The following is a 25,109-nucleotide window of genomic DNA, read 5'->3' as shown; positions in this document are numbered from 1 at the left end:
CTAATACTGTCAGAAAATAAGGCATTATGTTGGTAGCTCCGCCTGTAGTTTGTGCGGTTGGTAAAGATTTGCGGGTCGTTCTCTAAAATGCATATGTGTGCGTGAGCTCGAAAAATATCTATGGAGTGCCGTCTCTTACTCTTTTATGCTCTTTGGTGTTGTACCTTTCCCAAATTGTGTACTGGCGTCACATGAAAATGTTGCCAGAATGAGTATTGGCCAAACATTATTTATCTCTTTTTTCATACGTCACCATGTGGGTAAGTTAGAAAGAGATAAACAGCTGTTTGTCATTAATGTGTCGATGAATTTTTTGTAATAGATCAATAGGGCCACTCCATCAATTTGGTATCTCAATGATTGTGACAGATAATTTTGTACTTTTTTATCTGTGATAGAGCTGTCTTCTTGAATTTGTCTGTCATCCTGTAAAGTGGTTGATAGTGTGGTTTCTTTTCTTTAATTTCCGCAATAACGCGCTAATTAAAGTGAATTAGTACTAACTCATTCTTCTTAAAATACTTATTTGGTGTTTAACAGATCTTACTTGCGAACCACTGAAAAAAGATAAACAACCCAAGAAGCCATCCTAGGATCATGTCGTCTAATATTTGTTCACTTTCAAGTTTTATCGTGATAACCGTTGTGATTCTATTGATATGTGCAGAGTCCTTCGCACAAGCTAGCGACAATGACGCTGAAAGCCTTACAAAAATTGGTCAAGGAGTAGGGCATCACATAATGAATATTTACTATTGGTAAGCCTACCTTTTTAACCCAAGTGTTTTGTGTTTTTGTACAATAATACATAGAAAATGGTATGAATACAAATTCCAAGATAAGATATTAATGTGCTATTTATAGGTCATGTGTATTCAGCAGGTTTATTTAATCTTACCTGCATTGTTTCCAGTTATTCGTGTGGCTATAGAAAAGTATTTGAAGACTATGCAGGAATAATACAACAAAAGTATCCGGAAATTTCCGTTATTGGTGCCAATTACGACCCTCCTGGTTTAAACATGTACCTTTCTAGAATGATTGTAAGTATAATATTTGTATCCACTGTATTTTAATAACTTGAAACTTGTTCTCTTTGAAATTCCATGTGTCCAAAGTATCATAATGATAGTAAGCAATAATAACTGTCTGTAGTGCAGAAAAAAATAAATAATAAAAAACTTTTATATTGGCTACTAAAATGTACAAACAACTGTGGGCAATCAAAATAAGAATCAACTTTCAAAATCATTGATTATAAACATTTTTTTTTCAGGGATTTGGTAAAATGCTATTAATTATGTGCATACTAAGCGGCGTGAACATATTTGCATGGTTAAACAAGCCTCAGCCTTCATGGTGGAGCTGGTGTTTGGAGAACAAGTTGTATGCCTGCATGATGATGTTCTTTTTGGCGAATATGATCGAGGGCCAATTAGTATCATCTGGAGCATTTGAAATATCACTGAACAACATACCACTTTGGTCAAAGTTGGAGACTGGAAGGATTCCTCAGCCTCCGGAACTATTTCAAATAATTGACAATACTTTACAGTTCTCCAAATTAGACATGCCAAACAATTTTGTGCAATAATACTAAATCGTAATATTATTTAACAATGTACTTTCTGTTAAAATATGAGGGATGTGTAAATGATGTGAAAAGTGAAAAATCTTTAGTTTGTTGGATTTTAGTTTAGTATTTTGCATTTAATTGCACTGGTGTGAGCAAATCCATATTATAGCATTACTTTCAATCAAGTTTCACTAAATGAAAAGTGCATTTTCCTTAACTTTATTATTTTAAGTACAAATAAACAGCACTAGTTTAAAATTTATAAAATAAAATTTCAGTTAATTACACAATCAAAACCTAAATAGAAGCTTGTAAAAAGAGAATATCTAGTCAGGCGGCAATTCAACTCTGTAATACTTCAGGAACTTGTTCTTTTGTGAAACCTTCAATAAAATATTTAATAGCATTAAACAAAGGCTTTTATTATGACAGTTATCCATAATGGAGTGTTCTCTTTTTTTGAAACTGGTTATAACTGCGAAAGTTTAAGGATCAAACTTTAAAGCACTGGGAGGGAGGTCTTGGTACATGAAATGTATTGTGACCTCTACTGGAGGTAGATTTGCGAATTTTTTACATCAACAGTAAAATAAGAGCACAGTAATTTCAATTCCACAGAATAATAATAAGCTCTGAAACACACTGAAAGCTAAGTACAGAGACCTTTCAATACAGGACACAATGGCGCATAATCGGTCTTAGCAGTTCCAATTGTAATCTTCACCATGGGAGTCATCCCTAGATAGTTATACGCCTACGCACCTTGGATATAGCAAATTGATACAGAAAGCGACCATGCTGAATACATGCAGGATAGTCAGAAAGTTTTTGAACATTAATTAAACTAAAGTAACTACTAGGACGCATTTGGCTTTGGCCCGTGCTCCTAAAACTTGCCTTGTAGTAGAAAAAACAATGTAATAATTAATATACAGATATTTATTTTATAAATATTGTTGGTGATTTTCAATTCACTTAGTGACAATTTTATTGGATTATGTAGGTAGGAATTAGTTCATCTGTGGATCCGTTCTTCCAACTATTTAATGAGCTGATGAATATCAGTGGTGTAGCACAAAAAGATGTACCCAAACATGTCCCTCTTTCAAAAACCATTACATTTTCACTAGATTACATTGCACAGTAAGTTATGTTTAAAATTAAAGTAAGTAAACACATTGGAGAGGACTGGAGCCAAACCTGGGAAATTCCTGTATTTTAGAACTCCAGACTCCCCGCCCCGTTTAGCGCGATTGGTCCAATCGTGAAAAATTCACAAATTCGCGATTGGTCCAATTTGTAATTGGACCAATTCGCTTTTTTCTGCAATATGTAGTAGTAAAAGTTGAATAACCTCCTTATTTCTTTCATTTTGGATATCCTTTTATTTTGGACCAATTACGAATTGGACCAATAGCGACTGCCCGACTAAACTATCGGCCGACGAAAAATCTATGGTCTGCGCCTAGGCTAAATAAATGCCACCAAGCCTCGTAAAACCAAAATTTATTGCTGCTTTTTTACAATAATATTCCTTAAAATTGTGCTCGATTTCCTAAGTAGTAGTCCGTGGACAAAAAAGGTCAATAAACGCTGATCTAAAGCTGAGTGAAGTCAGTCGAGTTGCACGTGGCACATGGGGCACGAGTGGCGCAGCACGAGCTCGTGGCGGTGCGCGCGCGCGGCGCACACGGCGCACGCCCAGGCCGTGTGCGCGCCGCCCAGCGCGCGCGCCGACACCACGCAGCCCGCCAGCGCGCCGCCGCACGCCGGGCACGACGCCATCCTGCGAATGATACCACGTCACACTTTTTTTTAAATTATTAGTCATTCGTTATTGCACAAATCAAGTGTAGATTGGTTTTAATATTTAAGTTCAACCGAAAAAAAACATCAATCTCCTATGCTTGCAATTTAATTTACTTAAGTTTTGAGCTTTGTTCTGTAACATATTATGAACCTTTTGTTCATGTTACAGAACAAAGCTGTTTCTGTCTAATAACTAACTAAATTCTTTTATTGTTGTACGATATCGGTACAGGATCCCAAAATCCTTGAGTTGAAATTCAAATAAAACTCCAATCTCAGAACGGAGGCGATTTAATGTTTGTAAGAAAGGTATAAGTAGTTCGGAAAAAACACAACGCTTGCGCGATCTAAAGAAGCACAGCGCCATCTATTGGCAACCTTTGGAACTTAACTAATGTGGTGTACTTACAATTTGTAAAATTATTTTTTATTACAAACATTTTGTTTATTATTATTGTATATTATATCTATGAATTTAATTATGTACTTTATTTATTTATTTATGTTATTTAATAGACTTAACATCCCGCCCACCAAAGACTAGTCTTTAAAATCCGCCCAACATGAGAATAGTATGTTACAGATCACAAAATTTAACATTTTAAATAGGCTCATGGTAAACATCTAAAATGAATTGAAAACATTAGCAACATTTCAAAAATTTTAACAATACATTTTTCTTTGGCTACGGAATAAGTATGGACAAAGTAACACAATAAAATCGACATTCTAAGTATCTATCTAAATAGATTTAACAATCAGCTGTAGGTAAAAGACACAACTTTGAAGTTGGACGCTTGATGACGGAGTTTTTACAACGAAGTGAGACCACGCGTGTAATGTTGTCTCTACCCGGGTGCAATTCGACAATCTTTCCATACAACCACCTAGCCGGAGGTAAATTATCTTCTTTAATCAGGACTACATCTCCTAATTTAAATCCTGGTGTGCGTACTGACCACTTATGTCGTTGAAAAAAGTTTGTCAGGTATTCAGCCGACCACCGTCGCCAGAAGCATTGCACCATCCTTTGCGTCAACTGCCAGCGCCTTAAAGTGCTGAGATGAACATGTTGTTCAAAGTTGTAATCTGGGGGCAATACAAGTGGTTGCCCAACCAGAAAATGACCAGGTGTAAGCGGAGCTACATCTGGTTCAGAACTGGCCTTAGACAGCGGTCTCGAATTAAGACACGCTTCTATTTGGCTTAATACTGTGCATATCTCTTCAAAAGTGAGAGTGCTATCTCCTATCACACGTTTAAAATGGTGTTTTACGCTTTTGATCCCTGCCTCCCATAACCCTCCAAAATTTGGAGAATGAGGAGGGATGAAATGCCAGTCAGTGTTGTTGTTTGCTAGAGCATCGGCTATTTCACAAGCGACTCGACCCCTCTCATCCCCGAACAGACAACGCAGTTCGCGAGAAGCACCCACAAAATTCGTGCCATTGTCGCTCCAGAGGTGGCTACAATGGCCACGTCTGGCGACAAACCTTTTGAAGGCGGCGAGAAACCCTGCTGACGTCAAATCCGAGACGGCTTCGATGTGTACGGCGCGAGTGGCCATACAAACGAATAAACAGATGTATCCCTTGTATGATTTTTGTCCTCGCCCCTTGGAAAATCGAATGTTTATGGGGCCTGCGAAGTCGACACCTGCATTTAAAAACGGTTTACTAGGTGTAACTCGACAAGAAGGTAGCTCTCCCATTAACGCATTTCGAGAAGCTCCTGCGTAACGGATACAAGGAACACAGTTGTGAATGTCTTATTAAACCTTTGACCCTCAATATCCAATATTTAGTCTGTAAGAACCGGAGCATCAATTGTTGCCCGCCGTGAAACGTTCGTTCGTGAGCATCAGCCACTAACAATTTAGCTAGCCTTGATTTATTTGGGACAACAATAGGGTGCTTGCTTCAGGTGGTAATTCGGAATGACGAATTCTCCCACCAACTCTTAAAATTCCGTCGTCGTCAAGAAACGGCGACAGCGAAGAAAGAGGACTACTCTTGCTAACCTCTTCCTTTGAATGGAGAGTTCGAAGGTCATCTTGGAACCAGGTTTTTTGACATTTCAGAATGCATAGCTGTAGAGACTCCTTTATTTCGGACACAGAAATGTAAGGTAACAACTTGAGTTTGGGCTCACGACATCTTTTTATGAACCTTTTGCAAAGAGCGACTACTCTGACCAGCTTTCGTAACGAAGAAAATCTGTCCCACAACCAATTATCTTCATCTTCGGGAGTTATCGCCGTCGCATGAACGCGGACTACTTTTTCTTCGTCGTTGTGGTTTATAGAGCTAGGTCTGCCGTAATTCAAAGATTCGCCGCGTAACCAACTTGGTCCTTGTAGCCAAAGAGGATTATGTAAAAGCTCAGTTGGAGTAGTGCCTCGCGACGCAATATCGGCAGGGTTGTCCTTTGATTGTACATGAGACCACTGTGAATTGTCCAGAAGACCGAGGATTTCCGACGTGCGGTTGGCTACAAACGTCTTCCATCGACTTGGGTGATCGTTTAGCCATGCCAACACCACTGTAGAGTCAGTCCACGCATGTAGGCGAGACTTCGGTACTCCCAGCACTTCGGCTACCTCAACCAGCAAGTTACTCACAAGGACAGCACCACACAACTCGAGTCGCGGAATGGATACTTGTTTTATCGGTGCTACTTTGGACTTGGCAGTAATTAAGTGGGTTTGAACATTGCCGATTGGATCAATCACACGGATGTAGATGACGGCCGCGTAAGCAATATTGGAAGCATCGCTGAATCCATGTAGTTCAACCTTGGCGTCATTCGTGGTGTCAACCCATCTCGGTATGTGAAAATTTATCAATTTGTTTAATTCACTGCGATATGATTCCCACTGTTTCAGAAGCTCCGGCGGCAGCTTATCATCCCAACCCATTCCAGCGATCCACAGTCGTTGAATGAAAACCTTTGAGGTAATTATGCATGGTGCAATCCAACCTAGTGGGTCAAACAGACGTGAAATCTCGGAAATAATTTTTCTTTTTGTTTCAGGTGCGGACGTGGCGGCGCGCGGAGGCAGCTTCACCGAGTAATCAAATTCATCAGTAGTTCTGTTCCAGGTAAGTCCTAAAACTTTCGTTACTTGATCTTGCTTTATCTCTACATCTCTTCCTGTATCTTCTTTAAAAACTTCTAAGAGTTTGTTAGAATTGCTTGTCCATTTCTGCAATTTGAAACCACCTTTTGCTAGGAGTTGGTTTAACTGCTTGTAGAACTCGATTGCTTCGGCTTCCGATTGACACCCTGTCATGACATCATCGATGTACACATCTGATTTTATCCTCTCAGCGGCCAATGGATATTTATGACCTTCATCACAAGCAATTCTTTGCATTGTTTTGACCGCTAAGTAAGGTGCACAACCGGTACCAAATGAGACAACCAAAATGCGATAATCTTCAATCTCCTCTTCCGGTCTTTCTCTCCACACAATTCGTTGAAAATCGACGTGTTCTTCAGAAACTCTTACCTGTCTGAACATTTTAATAACATCAGCAGACAGGCATATAGGATGAACGCGCCACTTCATGATAATGTGTCGTAAATCTGCTTGCAGTGTGGGTCCTACCATTAAGGTATCGTTCAAGGAAAAGCCGTTCGTTCCCTTGCACGATGCATCAAAAACCACCCTCAACTTGGTAGTGCTCTTATCCTCCCTAATCACCGCATGATGTGGCAGATATACCGCATCAGGTTTGTTTCTTTGAGTTTCATCTGTGATCTTTTCCATGTGCCCAAGTGTCAAGTACTCATTAATCACCTCTGTGTATTGTTTTTTAATTTCAGGGTGTTTCAAGAACTTCCGTTCAAGACCTTGAAGTCTCTTCATGGCAATGTTCTTCGAGTTTCCATACTTACATGGAGGATCCGCGCATCGGAAAGGAAGATTCACAACGTATCGGCCAGACTCATCTCTTCGAGTGGTAGCATCGTAGTAGTCTTCACAAGCCTGCTCTTCTTGCGTTAGACGCTTCTTGAGGGAAACTGGTTCTGGTTCTAGCTCCCATATTCGTTTCAGCAAGTCATTTTCTTCAACTTGTGCGTGCATGCTGACAATAACATTGTGATGACACTCCTTACGCAAATCTTCAATTGTTCCGGAGAGGATCCATCCGAGGTAAGTATCCTGGGCAATAGGCGTGCCTTGCGGGGCTTTAATTAGTCCCTCCTTTAAAATATGACAATAAGACTCGGCTCCTAACAAAACGTCAATTTTGTTTGGGGAATTAAAGTTCGGGTCAGCTAATTCAATATTAGCGATCTCAGGCCAATCTACTAAAGCAAATTTCCTTTCAGGTAAAACTGACGTAAGAGTTCCGAGTACATGGGCTCTGACCTGAATGGAAAAGGTAGGGTCACAACGGGACTGAATGTTGAGCATTACCGTATATTTAGAGGTAAGATCACCTTGTCCCCCACCTAAACCTGATATGGCGCTTTTGGTAGATGTCTTTTTCAGCCGCAGCAATTGAACGGCAGCTTCTGATATAAATGAGGCCTGTGACCCCTGATCCAACAACGCTCTCAAAACTTGAGACGACCCATCAAGATTCGATTCAGCCTTAATAAGGGCTGTTGCTAATAAAACTTGTTGGTGGACTGTAGTACCTTTAGAAAAATGGGCGGCAATATTAGTGACGGCCTCGCTATTCGACACAACATCGGCAGCGCTGTGGTCAGCAGTTAATGTAGTCGTGGTTGTGTCGGATTGGCTTTTGGGATGCAATAGGCTGTGGTGTTTGCGTTTGCAAATACGGCATTTGGTGAACGAGCGACAAACCTTGCTCGAATGGTTGTATCCGAGGCAGTTGAAACATAGCCCCAACGAGTTGGTAATGCTACGACGTTTATCAACATCCTCATTAGCAAACTTCTTGCAATTATACAACTTGTGTTCTTCAGAACAATGTGGGCATGAAATATTTGTGGTTGTATGCAAAGCTTTCGGGTTAGAAACTACATTAGGAGTGGCCTTGGGTTTGGTTTTAGGTTCAACAAACTCTAAAGCGCGAAAACGAGTACCTAAGAAATCTTTAAATTGGGTTAGTGTAGGTAAATCATTGGAAGTGCTACTAACCTGCAACTCCCATTGCTTGCGCGACTCGGCGTCCAACTTCATACTTACAACGTATATTACAATAACGTCCCAGGAAGTGACGTCGATACCTAAATTTGTTAATTCATGCAAACAATCGGTAGTTACATCTAACAATTCTTTAAGGGCGCTAGAAGACTCTTGTACAATATTACGTTGACTGAACAGACGTTTCAGAATGCAAAATGATATGTATCTTTTGTTATTATATCGATCTGTTAACATATTCCAACATTTAACATAGTTATTCTGCGTAATTGGTACATGGCGTATGAGCTGATCTGCTTCACCTGACAATTGTGTCTTTAAATAATGCAATTTCTGAACGTCGTCAAGTGACGCGTTGTTATGTACGAGGGAAGTGAACAAATCGCGAAACGACGTCCATTCAACGTACTTTCCGCTGAAAGTGGGCAGCTGAATCTTAGGTAATTGTAAGACAGACTCCCCCTTAGGGCCATCATTATTTTTATTGTCAGGTGAAACATTGTTAGACTCGAATTTTGAAAGTACATTCTGAAGTTCAACCTTATAAGCTAAAAATGTCTCGAAAACGTTATCGAATGCATCATCCTGTATGTAACTTGATTTACTTAAATCTTCAGTAGTAAATTCTGCAACTAGCTTTTCATGTTTCTTTATAAAGTCTTGATACTGCTTATCTAGAATATCCAATCTCGCCCTAATGTAGTTCTCAGTTATCCGATCTTTAGGTGACTTTTTATAGTTGGTAAATCCTTTCTCAATCTGTGATTTTAAATCTATCAATACACGCAAAGCTTTATCCATTATGAAAAATAAATAAAGTTATCTCTGGTTGGAATCCTAGTGAAGTGATTGTAACTCGAAGTGCAGATGTTGGGGTGTGACTGAGACGTCGAGTTAAAAATTCTAAGTCCGGTCCAATTTTTGCGTAAATTTTCTAAGTCTTTTGAAGCTTGCAATCGCTATGAAAACCGGCGTGGATTCCCCGTCTCGTCACTTTTAAGCGAATTATAAGTCCAAGATCTACTGATTTTTTCTAAGTTCAAGTTACTTTACTTAACACTTTGTAACACGTAAATGTACTCACGGTTTCACTTGCACTTTACTTATCACTGATTACGGCTACTGCTCCTTGCTCGCTCATCCAGTTCCCAGCGCCGGCGATGGTTGCTCACACAGCACGGTACGGTAGGGGCAGCTTCCAGGTAGTACAGCGCGGCAGCGGTGCTCGAGACTCCATACATTGGATCACTTCACTAGGCACTTAATACTTTGCATACAATTTCCAAGGGAGGACTTGTGCGTTCACTCAAAAACCGTCCTTCGGCTCGTAGGACCTTGTACGATATCGGTACAGGATCCCAAAATCCTTGAGTTGAAATTCAAATAAAACTCCAATCTCAGAACGGAGGCGATTTAATGTTTGTAAGAAAGGTATAAGTAGTTCGGAAAAAACACAACGCTTGCGCGATCTAAAGAAGCACAGCGCCATCTATTGGCAACCTTTGGAACTTAACTAATGTGGTGTACTTACAATTTGTAAAATTATTTTTTATTACAAACATTTTGTTTATTATTATTGTATATTATATCTATGAATTTAATTATGTACTTTATTTATTTATTTATGTTATTTAATAGACTTAACAATTGTAGTAAGATAACTTAAACAGGGTGTGGTTTTGTAAACATGAAAGTAATTACAAGAAAAATATAAATAAAACTATTATAGCCTGACCAGGAACATAAAAACCCTGGCATAGAGGCGCGTCGATTGCATTTGATAGTGCAACACTGAGTACAGTCGTACCTGTGTTAAATGAATAGGCTAACTTTATGTATCAGGATTCAGGATTACGGGCTAATTTGATATTTTCATAAATTAACGAAAAAATATTATTATAGGTAACCTGGTTTAAATAAATTAAATGAAACCATCAATCGAGCTAGTAGGATTTATTTTATTATTCATCAATAATCAAATTCAGAACATGAATATTCAACTGCAATGTCTGCTCATGAACGCTTCAAACTCGGTACATAAAATTCAACACTTAGAAAGTGACAATTTTTTTTAAAATAGGTAGTTGAAACAAACCACAGCTAATTTTCATAGTGGACTGTACTATACGATAAACATGTCAGTCAATTTGACAACCTTTGTCAGAAACATTATTCAATGAAAATATTGTCCGAACCCTTAGTATTTCTCTTCGACAAATACTTTAACACATAGTGAACCACTTTTCCTTCACGACTATAAAAAGATTTTAGCAATTTAATTCACAAAATCAATTGCGCACATTTAAAATAAAGTTTGTTTACACTTTGACAGCAATAGACTGACATGCAAGGTGACATGTCAATGAAGTTTTCAGTTATTGTTGCCATTAAAAGAAATTAGTACCATTAGTTTTCCGCAACATGGCGAGGGTTTTTATGTTCCTGGTCGGGCTATACTATTTATATTTAACTATTACTTTATTAGTAAAAAACCTTGTATAAATGTCTCCTAAAACTTTCAAGACGGCGTTTGTAACCGCCCGCACCACCCCCGTGCACCCCGCTTCGGCGTTACACCACCGAGCACCATGCGGTCGCCGCCCCGAGAAAACGAGGGGATAGCTCGCCAGCGTAATAATACCATTTTCTCTCAATTATTTAATAGATTTTGGCAATCTTGTACTTAATTAAGTTTTAATCTTACCATTCAGGCATAGCAACTTGACAATTAGGACAATCTATTTTATTTCCTTTCGCGTCTTTAGGCTTGAATCTCGTGAATATTTCTATCGCGAGAGGTTCGAATGTATCCGGCTGGAAAAAAACGTAGAAGTTTAGATAATTTGTTTCATGATGATTTTAATGAGATTGATTGATTTGACTAATTTCTAAATAAACAAACTTACATCAAGTGCTTCAAGTTTCACAAACGCCTTTGAGCATAAATCGAATGCTCTTGCTTGGAACGCTATGTACGCTATAGTGCACCAGACCTGAAAATATACTCAATTTTAAAATTAGTCTCAGTGCCTACCGATCATTACCTATGATGATTATTCATATCATCTTATGGATAAAACTTCACCTCAGCCATTTGTCTATTTATTCCAAGGAGAGGAAATCTTTATATTAACATACAATGGGTTAGTTCTTTAACTTACCAAATCACTCTAGTACCTACAAGTACATAAGCGTAAGACTATCATTGCTGGCCTTCAGCTAATTGTAGTATACTGCGTAGACACGAGCTGGGGGAAGGGGAAGTCATGTTGTGTTGTAGTAGAGTTCAAATTCCGTTATAAAACACTGTTGAATAACACTGAGGTATGAAGAGATCCGTAAACGATCTAAAGTCGCTGACATAGCCCAACGGATTAGTAAGCTGAAGTGGCAATAGGCAGGGCATATAGTAGGTACGCAGAACTGACGGCCGATGGGGCAGCAAGGTTCTGGAATGGAGGCCACGTACCGGAAAGCGCAGCGTAGGACGTCCACCCACAAAGTAGATGACACTCATAAAGGTAGCGGGAAGGCGCTGGATGCACGCCGCCACCAACCGGCCATTGTGGAAATCATTGGGGGAGGCCTATGTTTAGCAGTGGACGTCCTATGGCTGAAATGATGATGAACACTGAGACACACTTGCGTGCACTGCACCGGGTGCAGGGCGGGCGCGGCCCAGCCAAGGAAGCAGCGCCAGCCTCGCGGCTAAAGCCTGGTCCGTGAGCACGTAGAATCCCGTCCAATGACCCCAAGCTACCCAGCCCTATCGCTCGCGCGTAATTATGTTGCTGTCGCGCTCGCACACTCACTGCGGGCGCCCGTCGCACAGTCGCGACAGCAATATAATTACGCGCGAGCGATAAGGATGGGTAGCTTGGGGTCATTGGACGGGATTGTACGTGCTCACGGAGCAGGCTTTACACTGAGACACACCTGCGTGCTCTGCGCGGGGTGCAGGTCGGGCGCGGCGGCGTGCAGGCGGGCGGCGGCGCGCGCGCAAGCCAGCCAAGGAAGCAGCGCCAGCCTCGCGGTTAAATGAGTAATTATGTTGCTGTCACGCTCGCACACTCACTGCGGGCGCGCGTCGCACAGTCGTCACAGCAATATAATTACGCGCGAGCGATAAGGATGGGTAGCTTAGGGTCATTGGACGGGATTCTACGTGCTCACGGAGCAGGCTTTACACTGAGACATACCTGCGTGCTCTGCGCGGGGTGCAGGTCGGGCGCGGCGGCGTGCAGGCGGGCGGCGGCGCGCGCGCAAGCCAGCCAAGGAAGCAGCGCCAGCCTCGCGGTTAAATGAGTAATTATGTTGCTGTCACGCTCGCACACTCACTGCGGGCGCGCGTCGCACAGTCGTCACAGCAATATAATTACGCGCGAGCGATAAGGATGGGTAGCTTAGGGTCATTGGACGGGATTCTACGTGCTCACGGAGCAGGCTTTACACTGAGACATACCTGCGTGCTCTGCGCGGGGTGCAGGTCGGGCGCGGCGGCGTGCAGGCGGGCGGCGGCGCGCGCGCAAGCCAGCCAAGGAAGCAGCGCCAGCCTCGCGGCTAAATGAGTAATTATGTTGCTGTCGCGCTCGCACACTCAATGCGGGCGCGCGTCGCACAGTCGCGACAGCAATATAATTACGCGCGAGCGATATCTAAGGATGGGTAGCTTGGGGTCATTGGACGGGACTCTACGTGCTCACGGAGCAGGCTTTACACTGAGACACACCTGCGGGCTCTGCGCGGGGTGCGCGGAAGCAGCGCCAGCCTCGCGGCTAAAGCCTGGTCCTTGAGGTGCGATTGTGCGACGGGCGCCCGCAGTGAGTGTGCGAGCGCGACAGCAACATAATTACGAGCGAGCGATAAGGATGGGTAGCTTGGGGTCATTGGACGGGATTCTACGTGCTCACGGAGCAGGCTTTACACTGAGACATACCTGCGGGCTCTGCGCGGGGTGCGCGGAAGCAGCGCCAGCCTCGCGGCTAAAGCCTGGTCCTTGAGGTGCGATTGTGCGACGGGCGCCCGCAGTGAGTGTGCGAGCGCGACAGCAACATAATTACGCGCGAGCGATAAGGATGGGTAGCTTGGGGTCATTGGACGGGATTCTACGTGCTCACGGAGCAGGCTTTACACTGAGACATACCTGCGTGCTCCGCGCGGCGTGCAGGTCGGGCGCGGCGGCGTGCAGGCGGGCGGCGGCGCGCGCGCAAGCCAGCCAAGGAAGCAGCGCCAGGCTCGCGGCTAAATGAGTAATTATGTTGCTGTCACGCTCGCACACTCACTGCGGGCGCGCGTCGCACAGTCGTCACAGCAATATAATTACGCGCGAGCGATAAGGATGGGTAGCTTAGGGTCATTGGACGGGATTCTACGTGCTCACGGAGCAGGCTTTACACTGAGACATACCTGCGTGCTCTGCGCGGGGTGCAGGTCGGGCGCGGCGGCGTGCAGGCGGGCGGCGGCGCGCGCGCAAGCCAGCCAAGGAAGCAGCGCCAGCCTCGCGGCTAAATGAGTAATTATGTTGCTGTCACCCTCGCACACTCACTGCGGGCGCCCGTCGCACAGTCGCGACAGCAATATAATTACGCGCGAGCGATAAGGATGGGTAGCTTGGGGTCATTGGACGGGATTCTACGTGCTCATGGACAGGCTTTAGACAGATTTAATTAGAATGGGTACTGGTAGGTGAGCAGCCCTATCGCATATTGTCATACCGTGACGTACCGCGGGGCTGTTGACATTTATTTCAAAAATATGGCCGAGTTGGAATACTGTATAGATAGTATTACCGTGACAGAAGTGAGACATACCTGCGCTACCTAAGCTACCCATCCTTATCACTCGCGCGTAATTATATTGCTGTCGCAACTGTGCGACGGGCGCCCGCAGTGAGTGTGCGAGCGCGACAGCAACATAATTACGCGACCAGGCGTAGGACCAGGCTTTACACTGAGACATACCTGCGGGCTCTGCGCGGCGTGCAGGTCGGGCGCGGCGGCGTGCAGGCGGGCGGCGGCGCGCGCGCACGCCAGCCACAGCCAGTGCTGCGCGGCGCCCGCGCGGAAGCAGCGCCAGCCTCGCGGCTAAAGCCTGGTCCACGTAAAATCCCGTCCAATGACCCTAAGCTACCCATCCTTATCGCTCGCGCGTAATTATGTTGCTGTCGCGCTCGCACACTCACTGCGGGCGCCCGTCGCACAGTCGCGACAGCAATACAATGAGGGCTATCGTTTTAGCGCTCACCAGTTAGCGCCACTGTAGAGTAAGGTCCTGCCACTTGCTAGTAGCGAAGACAGTGGCACCAACTGGTGAGCGCTAAAGTGGCTCCTACCACTATCGACTATCGCAATTGCACTCATCAAGATGGCGCCACTGTAGAGTAAGGTCCTGTCAATCGCCAGGGGTGCCAACTGTTAAGTATAAAAACGATAGCCCTCATTACGCGCGAGCGATATCTAAGGATGGGTCATTGGACGGGATTCTACGTGCTCACGGATCAGGCTTTACACTGAGACACACCTGCGGGTTCTGCGCGGGGTGCAGGTCGGGCGCGGCGGCGTGCAGGCGGGCGGCGGCGCGCAGCGCGGCGTCGGGGCGCGGCGGGCGGGCGGCGGCGCGCGCGCACGCCAGCCACAGCCAGTGCTGCGCCGCGCCCGCGCGGAAGCAACGCACGGCCTCGCGGCTTTTCGCGCCGTCTGCGGGAATAACGATACGGGATAGATCGTTTCATGACGCGCCCCATCAATGTTTGGAAGCGCGGAATGCGAGGAGTTTGATTCGAGTAATCCGAGCGTCATTATTGTAGTGTGCGTGTGCACTCGAATATTAGCGGAAGAATGGTGGGGCGCGTCTTCATGGATGAAACGATATAATTTGTCACCACCAATCAAGTCACGAACTTTTTAAAACTGTCAAAATGAAACTCTCCCATAGATTTTGTATGGCAATACAAGCCATTGACGTCACTATTTTGTCAACTCAATTAAACTACTTTTTTCAATTATAACAAACAAAAATAATAGTTTACAGGTAATTTAAAATTGATTTAATTTAATTTATTAATAAAGGTACACCAACCGCAATACACATTGATTAAAGATTTAAGACCAGAATGAAGTGCCTTTTTAAATAAGTTGTGCTTTAGAATTATTAGGGAATGATGTCAAAATACTTATTGGGATATCGTATATGCCTTCATCAATTGGCGCCACTGTATAGCGCTCGCGCGCACGGGCTAGTATATCTTTCTCTTTTAGACTTTTCTAAAGAGAAAAAGAGAGAACGTAGTCTTTATTCTTATCTATGGAGAAACTTGTCACAGCGACAAGTCACCCATGCGCGCGAGCCCTATAGGGACCTTATAAGGTCACTCACAGTGACTAACATAAGTACCTAGTGGCGCAAACTGGTAAGTGCGGAAACTGCAGAACTTTAAAAGGTCCTCTCACTCGCCAGCGGCGCCAATGGTGAGGGCAAATACTCTTTATTAATAGAGTCCCCGAAGACTACACTTTTTAACGACCGCTCAGTCTATTATTGTCACCTCCATAGCTCCAGTCTAAATACATATAACCATAGACTTCCTTACTTAGATAACATACGCACCAACAGAATTTTGGCTATAAAGATGTCCAGCTAGAATGTATAATTTCTTTACTCGTAATGGTGAAACTTTATTCGATGCTTCTATCCCAGCTAACTGAAAAAGAAACAATAAAATTATAAATTATACGTAACCTATGTACGTAATTAATAAAAAAAATTATGAAAAAGAACCTGAAAAGCCATGGCAGCAGCCTGTAACATTCGACCGGACTCACGCAACTGCGATATGCCTTGAATTGAGGGAATCTGATTCACGCCCTCGCTTATGTCGTCCAAAATGCTTTGCTTTATTGGTCCTTCCTTTAAACAAATAAAAGACTTCTTTTAGGTACGAGTGGGACACCGCTGGAATACACCGATCTTTTTAATATTTTAGAGTCTAAGCTTTTTGTAACACAAACAACAACTTTATACCTTTGTCGGTTTTGATGTTCCGGTGAACAGCTTAGCCAGCGATTCATTGTCCTCTAAAGCCATGTAACATTTCTTAAGCCCTTCCGTGTTGTTTGACAACGTGTAGTATTCGAGAGCACCGGCCCTGCAAATACATAAATAATAATTTTACTAAATTATAATAATACTAAATTATAACACACTTGTGAATAAAGCCTAGTGGGTAGATTTTTCAAATTTCATTTCACACCACTCATAAAATAACGTTCACCAAGCGAGTCATAAATTATTTAAGAAACATTTCCTATCATTTAAAAGGGATGATCACGATCTCCTAAATTATCTCGTAAGACTTTACGAGTCTTTAGAGCGTCGTGTCTTGCCAGCGCTTGCGCATATCTCTACACCCGGTAGAGATACGCGCAGCGCTGGCGTCGCGTTGTCCATTTTCCACGTTGTCCCCCACCACATTTCGTCCTCCATTGGCGGACATCGGGAAAAAAAATTGTCTAACGATATTTTTCCCCATCCCACCTGTGGGGGACTACGGCAATACACGGCGCGTTCGGGTATAATCTGTGAAAGTGGACGACGCGACACCAGCGCTGCGTAGACGCAAGACGATGACGCTCGAAGACGCTAGTGTGGGGTGTCCCTTACCAGTTCTGCCTGTCGATGTAATAGTCGGCGATGTTGCAGTAAGTCTGCTTGACCTGCGCGTCGGTGGTGCTTGCAGACATCTTCAGCAGCTCTACCACGCGGAACCAGTGGCCTAGGCGCTTCCGCAGCGCTATGGCTAAGTCACTGGCGGATAAAAACGTAAACCTTGTAGGTATAGGTTTTCTTTAAGAATCAGAATTCGAAAAGAGGGCCCCCACTGTCATAAGGCGCCATCATATACATACTGCTGATGATTCCTAGATACTACTGAGATAAATGGATTCAAGTTTTTTTTTATGCAGGACAAGGCAGGTATTTGACCACAATGTAAGATGCAATCTAGGATGGTACATATCTGCCCTGTAAATGCCTATTCACTCTCGCCTTGAAAAGGCCCGGATTATAGTGTTCAGGTAAGACAGCAGCAGGCAGCGAATTCCAGTCCCTAGCTGTTCGCATTATAAAAGAGTCATCGAAACGCTTAGTGCGAGCTGGTGGAATGTCGACAATGTAGGGAATTTAATGATTAGGATCTCACCGCCTGTCTTCGTTGTGGTATATCTTTTCAGCGGCGTCAAAGTCTTTGAAGTAAGCGAGTATCTCAGCTTTCTTGAGAGCGTTCGAGTGCAGCGCGTTCAAACGCGCCACGAAACGGATTCCGGCGTAGTCGTTGCGCCGGACGAAAGCTGCCTCTGCCGTTTCCAGAGCATTCTCAGATTCAAAGTTTTTCAACGCGGCTTCAGCTAACAAAAGCCTGAAAATTTGCAATAATTTTATGGTGCCAATAGTGTCAATTAATTAACTTGAAAAATAAAGCTTTTTCTATTGTATTATGCAGTTTACCATAACTGTGGGTGTGGGTTGTCCTTTATAAAATTCTCCGCTTCTTTAAGGCCGACTTTTTCGATGAGTTGGCGAGTGTCACGCAAGGATTTTACTTCCACTCGTACAATGTGTTGAGGTGTGCATTTATCGGTGATATTATCTAAGAGTGCCATTGTAATCTCCAATTCCTGAAAAAAGCCGCAGTTATGAATTGTTTACTCATTGCTCGCGCGGACGCGACGCCAGCGCTGCATATATTCGGGCGTACGTCAGTCGCTGAGTAATGGCTTCGCGGCTACTGGCGATTGCTCGAAACACGCTAGCATGTATTAATCAAGGCTCTATGTTTCAAAGATAAATAAATAAATAGTGCATCCCTAAAGCCGGGACTACAGCAAGTGTTTTGCCTAAACAATCAACAAAAACATGTCAACTATCAACAAAATTGCCTAGAAAAAATGTTGAGATAAAAACTTGTTGATTGTGTAAGGCAAAACACGCGTTGGCAACTCGGCTCAACACTCACTCGGAACTTGCAGAGGTAGCCCTGCATAGCAAGCGGCTCGGCGTAGCGCAGCACGTAGAGCCTGTCCCAGACTGAAAAATACGTTGCGTTGTCGCCGCGCGGGCTCGACGCCAGCGCTGCGTAGCGTTACGGTCGTTCGGCAGCCATTAGCAATCGCCGGAAAGACGCCAGTGTATCCCTGACAGTGTACTCACCCGGAACTTGCAGAGGTAGCCCTGCATAGCGAGCGGCTCCTCGGGCTCGGCGTCGCGCAGCACGTAGAGGCGCGCCTTCTCGGCGACGGCGAGCATCTGCGGGTTGTCGGCGGCCCAGCGCGCTCCACACGTCGCTCAGTATTGGCTTCGAAGCTACTAGCAATCGCCCGAAAGACGCCAGTATGGATCCCTAATACTCACTCGGAACTTGCACAAGTAACCCTGCATAGCGAGCGGCTCCTCGGGCTCGGCGTCGCGCAGCACGTAGAGGCGCGCTTTCTCGGCGACGGCGAGCATCTGCGGGTTGTCGGCGGCCCAGCGCGCGCTCCACACGTCACACTGCAGCGCCTGTCCCACGCTAAAAATTACAATGTGTTGTCGCCGCCAGCGTTGGCTTCGTAGCTACTAGCAATCGCCCGAAAGACGCAAGTGTATCCCTGATACTCACCCGAAACTTGCAGAGGTAGCCCTGCATGGCGAGCGGCTCCTCGGGCTCGGCGTCGCGCAGCACGTAGAAGCGCAGCGCTTGTCTCACACTGAAAAATACATTGCGTTGTTGCCGCGCGGACTCGACGCCAGCGCTGCTTAGGTACGGTACTTGCAATCGCTGGAAAGACGCTAGTGCCCTACACTCACTCGGAACTTGCAGAGGTAGCCCTGCATAGCGAGCGGCTCCTCAGGCTCGGCGTCGCGCAGCACGTAGAGGCGCGCCTTCTCGGCGACGGCGAGCATCTGCGGGTTGTCGGCGGCCCAGCGCGCTCCACACGTCGCTCAGTATTGGCTTCGCGGCTACTAGCAATCACCTGAAAGACGCTAGTGTCCTACACTCACTCGGAACTTGCACAGGTAGCCCTGCATAGCGAGCGGCTCCTCGGGCTCGGCGTCGCGCAGCACGTAGAGGCGCGCCTTCTCGGCGACGGCGAGCATCTGCGGGTTGTCGGCGGCCCAGCGCGCTCCACACAGTCGCTCAGTATTGGCTTCGTAGCTACTGTCAATCGCTGGAAAGACGCTAGTGTCCTACACTCACTCGGAACTTGCAGAGGTAGCCCTGCATAGCGAGCGGCTCCTCGGGCTCGGCGTCGCGCAGCACGTAGAGGCGCGCCTTCTCGGCGACGGCGAGCATCTGCGGGTTGTCGGCGGCCCAGCGCGCTCCACACAGTCGCTCAGTATTAGCTTCGCGGCTACTAGCAATCACCTGAAAGACGCTAGTGTCCTACACTCACCCGGAACTTGCACAGGTAGCCCTGCATAGCGAGCGGCTCCTCGGGCTCGGCGTCGCGCAGCACGTAGAAGCGCAGTGCTTGTCTCACACTGAAAAATACATTGCGTTGTTGCCGCGCGGACTCGACGCCAGCGCTGCGTAGGTACGGTACTAGCAATCGCCCGAAAGACGCCAGTGTATCCCTGACAGTGTACTCACCCGGAACTTGCAGAGGTAGCCCTGCATAGCGAGCGGCTCCTCGGGCTCGGCGTCGCGCAGCACGTAGAGGCGCGCCTTCTCGGCGACGGCGAGCATCTGCGGGTTGTCGGCGGCCCAGCGCGCTCCACACAGTCGCTCAGTATTGGCTTCGCGGCTACTAGCAATCACCTGAAAGACGCAAGTATCCTACACTCACGCGGAACTTGCAGAGGTAGCCCTGCATAGCGAGCGGCTCCTCGGGCTCGGCGTCGCGCTGCACGTAGAGGCGCGCCTTCTCGGCGACGGCGAGCATCTGCGGGTTGTCGGCGGCCCAGCGCGCTCCACACAGTCGCTCAGTATTGGCTTCGCGGCTACTAGCAATCACCTGAAAGACGCAAGTATCCTACACTCACGCGGAACTTGCAGAGGTAGCCCTGCATAGCGAGCGGCTCCTCGGGCTCGGCGTCGCGCAGCACGTAGAGGCGCGCCTTCTCTGCGACGGCGAGCATCTGCGGGTTGTCGGCGGCCCAGCGCGCGCTCCACACGTCGCGTCGCAGCGCCTGCCCCACGCTGATGTTGTTCGCCATATCCGTGTCCAGGATGTACAGGCTTCCCGGCTGGTCGATTACGTAGAATTTGCTAGAAAGGCGCATGAAGAAAGAACTTTAATTCCAATAATTGGAATTAATAAAATTGTAGACTAAAGACCGGTCACCGAGCAGATAGAAATGATAGAATTTCGTCCAATGATCCCAAGCTACCCATCCTTATCGCTCACGCGTAATGATATTGCTGTCTCTCTCGCACACTCACTGCGGCCGCCCCTGACACAGTCGGGTTAAGTAAGTTTCTTCTTTTTTTTCCAACGGTTCGCCCACGACGACGAGAAAAATTGTGCTTGAGCAGCATTTAAGCACTCTAATTTTTGGGCCATGTTTCAAATGTATCTAAGGCGTCGTGAAATGATGCGTAAAAAATTATTTACTTCTTTGTTCTTTTCTATTGACAGTAGATAGTTATCAGTTCCTATAGTGTAAAATATCAGATCTAAAACCTAAATCCATAGCAATTAAACAATGCACACACTAACCTGGAATTAGAGTTGAGACCCAGTTTGTACGGCTTAGAATTCATATTGATGGACGTGATTTTCTTAAAGTTGACAAGGGAAAAAAGCAGGATATTTCCAGAGTCTCTTCCAACTAGAAGATGGCTGTCGGAGCATGTGATGCAGCAGATGGTATCGTCTTGGAACCCAGCGTCGCCCGAGGTTAATGGGGACCCGTCGGCTTGGTACAACTGTTCTGTGCTCCCTGTTATTATTTGACAAGAAAACGAATCATTAGAGGACAGGTATTTGATTGTTTGACTCTGTCGCCCGTACCTATTCACAAACGACGCTTGCTTAAGTGAAGCAGCAAATCGACCGCACTGAGTTGAATAGAGCTCTGTTATTGGTTCGTGTGTCACCCTGTGCGTCCACGCGCACTGTGAGACCTCATAGTAATGTTTGTGAATACGGGCATCATCAGATAAGGGTGAATCGGCGTGACAGGAAAAGCATCCTGAATTTTATTGGTTCTAATTTCTATTTTACTTACTTGGTCTTAATGGTGTCGAAAACTTCCAAATAATAAATGATTCTTTCGACGCTGCGACTGCTACAGCTTTGCTATTAATCGCCACGTATAAAACAGGTATCGATACTGCTTTAGCTAAAATCATGGGAATAAATTACTTGTAATAAAAACTCTACAAAGTACAGCATATAAAGCACAATTTTAATGCAATTTTAGAAGCTCACCATCACATTGAATTCCTTGTTGATTGGAAATTATAAGGGTGCTCATAGTTGCAATAATACAGTATTCACCAACTCCACACATGTCCATTACCTCAGGTATGTGATTGATCCATGACTGGAAATGTTAAATTAAGTTATTTAAGATCTGCTAAGCTCATAATAAAATAAGGCGCAGACTGCAAACTTTATGTCAGCCGATAGTTTAGTCGGGTTTAGTTTAGTTTAGTTTAGCATGGGCATGTATGGAAGTGCGCACATTACACCGATTGATCATTAGAAGTTAGAATCGGGCCCAACTATCGGCCGACTAAAAATCACTGGTCTGCGCCTAGGCAAAATACTAAATTAAGTACATAATCTCACCTGATGAGTGGAAGTATCCCAAAATGTAACTGTTTCATTACCAGACACGTAAGCTAATGTATTTCCGTAAAATGCATACTTATGATCTGGCTTCACATTGGCAAAGTATATGAAGGAATCGATAGCAATGGCTAATCGCAATGAGCGTTTCTCCCACGATAGGGCACGCATTGAACCCCCAGGCACTCGTAGAGTTCTTATATGCTGTAAATAAATAAATAATATAACTGATAACCACTTTGTTGCATCATTTTCCAGGAAAGTGGAAAGCGCCAATTACCATGGTGTCAAAAAAAGGAACTACATATTAAAATTTGTGCTATGAGAATATGAGATATCCAGATATGGTTATTATTTTGCTAATTGACTCTTATGAGACACCTAGACAAAAACTTAGAAAATATTGTATATTTTATAAGCTTGACTAACTGAGAAAAAGGTTCATTAACTAGACTTTCAATTCACATTTTAATAAAATATAGCAAAATATCTTTATTACTTACTTCTCCATAGGGATTGAAGAACTGAACCACATTGGTCTGGTCATTTGTGCATCCAGCAGCTGCCAGAATAGTTCCATTGTGGTTCCAGTGGCAATCAATTGCCGTCATATTAGTTTCCACTACTACACTATCTAAAAATGTAAGAGAATAATGTTATTAGGTAACAGAAGAACATTATAGTAAAACAATACTATAATTGTATAACAATTTAAAAGGTCAGGTAAATTATGGGACAGTTACTGACCTTCTTCTATGCAATTCTTCATTAGAATAATTACACCATTTCTGTAACATATAGCCAATACAGGCCTGGTAGTTGGTGCACTGCCTGAGAACCAATCCATTGAAACAACTTCCATTGATTCTGATACACCATGAATTGCAACTGGCATCTGAAAAAAAAATCTGTTACACCATATTTTAAATAAAAAAAGTTTTGTTACAGTTTTGAATTTTCATACTCACTGTGAAATTCCCTTGGTCATCATATAAATGCAATTCTCCATTAGCTAAAGCAAAAAGCAGCAAGGAGTTGTCTGGAGACCACTGTACAGCTGATAAACCTGGCCCTTTGATATCTTTACCCCAAACTCGAGATCCATCCACAGATCCAACAATAACAGCACCTATTATAAAACATAAAAGCCACATTTATATTGTGAAAATACAGGGTGATCCTGCATAAAGTGTACAAACAAATGTGATAAATTGATTCTATTGAAAATGCAACAACTATTTTAATACATTGTGTGCCATCTTTGAGATAATTTATAAGTTAATTAGATGATTGGCACTAATATGCAATTAGAACTAGTTTGTGTGAGAGTTTGATAGTCCCTGATTAAAATAAGTTGTTGTATTGAAACAGTAGAACTAACCCTTTTTGTCTATGCACTTCATCCAGAATCACCCTGTATTATTAACTCTATCGATTTCTTTACCTTTTGTTTTATTACCATCCTCATATGCTATACAGATCTTTTGTCCATCAGAGCCCCAAGCCATGCCTGCTACAGTAGACTTATTCCTATTATTTATCATTTCTTCATACCACGACCCCTAAAAAATAAAAATAAAATAGTAAAGATCATTTATTTGTTGTTTTAAGACATGTGTTTTTTCATACAATTTTTAATTTACCTTATACAGCATCCACACTATAATGACACCATGTTCATCACTAGTTGTTAACTTTTGAAAAACTTCATTCCATACAGCAACACATAGTTGGCCAGTGTGACCCTCCAAACTAATATTCATTGAAAGATTGCCTCCTCCACCTGTATACAATTAAAAATATATATGAGTAAGTGTGACATAGTGCTTGGCCAGACTGCAAACTCGGGCGCAGGGCGTTGAAACGCACGCAGGTGCCAGTATGGATACTCGAATAAGATTTCATATATTTGAGTGCAACGCGCTGCGTCCGCGTTTGCAGCCTGGCCAAGTAAGCACTAAGTAATACTAAGTATTGACTAGCAAAGTATACATAAGTTCTTACCGGATTCTAACTTGAGAACTTTCAGCATTCCTTCCTCGCCACCAACAGCAATATACCCAGATGAATGGTTCCATGCAATACATGTTACGTTTGACTGCTTTGGTATAGCAATCTGAAAATTAGTTAATGATATAAAAGTTATGATTCTAATTAACATAAAACTATAGCTTGATTAAAAAGCGAACGTATTTCGAACCTTTTTACTCATGTAAATAAACATTGTGATTTTTTTATGAAACTATCAATTAAAGGAAGTCTTAAAACTGGTTTTATATGTTAAGATTATAAATTCTGCACTTTTCTCTTAATTTAAACGCTAGAATTATTTATAACCAACATTTCTGCGTTTCTGTTTGTTGTCATGTCATGTTGTTGTCAGTTTTGTTGCCATGGTAACTATTTTTTTTTATGAAAATGTTGCCACATTTTAAAATAAGAGTTCTACTAGCTCACTCTAGCTCATTAGAGCTCACTTCGCTATGCGCTACACTCTCGCTAGTCTAACAGTAATTCTAACCAATAAAATTATCTCTCTACGAAAAGGCGGCACTAGGAAAGAGCGGTTTATTTTAAATAATGTTTCTGAATTTTATGAAAAAAATCCACCTTTTTCAAATGTAACTTTTTTGCCATTTCAGTGAAAGATTTTGAAATCGCCACACTTTCTAGTGCATTGCCACCATTCAGACTCCGAAAGCCAAGAAAAAGAACTTACTAAAGTATGAATTTGTGGAATCGTATCATCATCGTTTCAGTCAGTCGATCAATAAATAATGCATAAAAAAGTTTAAAAATCCAGTTTGATTATTTGTTTTTTGGTCGAAAA

General features: G+C 43.9%; 2 protein-coding genes across 2 annotated transcripts; one reads left to right on the top strand and one right to left on the bottom strand.

The window, feature by feature from the left end:
• The first annotated feature begins 422 nt into the window (after positions 1-422).
• LOC135088341 (thioredoxin reductase-like selenoprotein T homolog CG3887) lies at positions 423-1,757 on the top strand. Its single transcript, XM_063983190.1, has 3 exons — positions 423-758; positions 914-1,043; positions 1,277-1,757. Exons 1-3 carry the CDS (start codon positions 598-600, stop codon positions 1,592-1,594), a joined length of 609 nt encoding a protein of 202 aa, XP_063839260.1. The 5' UTR covers positions 423-597; the 3' UTR covers positions 1,595-1,757.
• Positions 1,758-2,497: 740 nt separating this feature from the next.
• Positions 2,498-24,959, bottom strand: LOC135088172 (WD repeat-containing protein 35). The gene is made up of 26 exons (XM_063983060.1): positions 24,480-24,959; positions 24,284-24,395; positions 23,923-24,062; positions 23,739-23,841; positions 23,248-23,408; positions 23,027-23,174; positions 22,783-22,913; positions 22,280-22,483; positions 21,917-22,031; positions 21,714-21,827; positions 21,203-21,425; positions 20,526-20,751; positions 18,012-18,181; positions 17,707-17,922; positions 17,169-17,312; positions 16,530-16,653; positions 16,287-16,415; positions 16,116-16,209; positions 15,030-15,205; positions 14,471-14,593; positions 13,917-14,014; positions 12,684-12,800; positions 12,447-12,537; positions 11,417-11,503; positions 11,215-11,324; positions 2,498-3,362 (listed from the first exon to the last, which is right to left on the bottom strand). The coding sequence occupies exons 1-26, from the start codon at positions 24,501-24,503 to the stop codon at positions 3,191-3,193; spliced, it is 3,552 nt and encodes a 1,183-aa protein (XP_063839130.1). The 5' UTR covers positions 24,504-24,959; the 3' UTR covers positions 2,498-3,190.
• Between the last annotated feature and the right edge of the window lie 150 nt (positions 24,960-25,109).

The sequence above is a fragment of the Ostrinia nubilalis genome, chromosome 3 (assembly GCF_963855985.1).
Source record: "Ostrinia nubilalis chromosome 3, ilOstNubi1.1, whole genome shotgun sequence".
NCBI lineage: Eukaryota > Metazoa > Arthropoda > Insecta > Lepidoptera > Crambidae > Ostrinia > Ostrinia nubilalis.
Note: the sequence above shows the minus strand (reverse complement) of the source record. Positions and strands in the feature narration are given on the sequence as shown.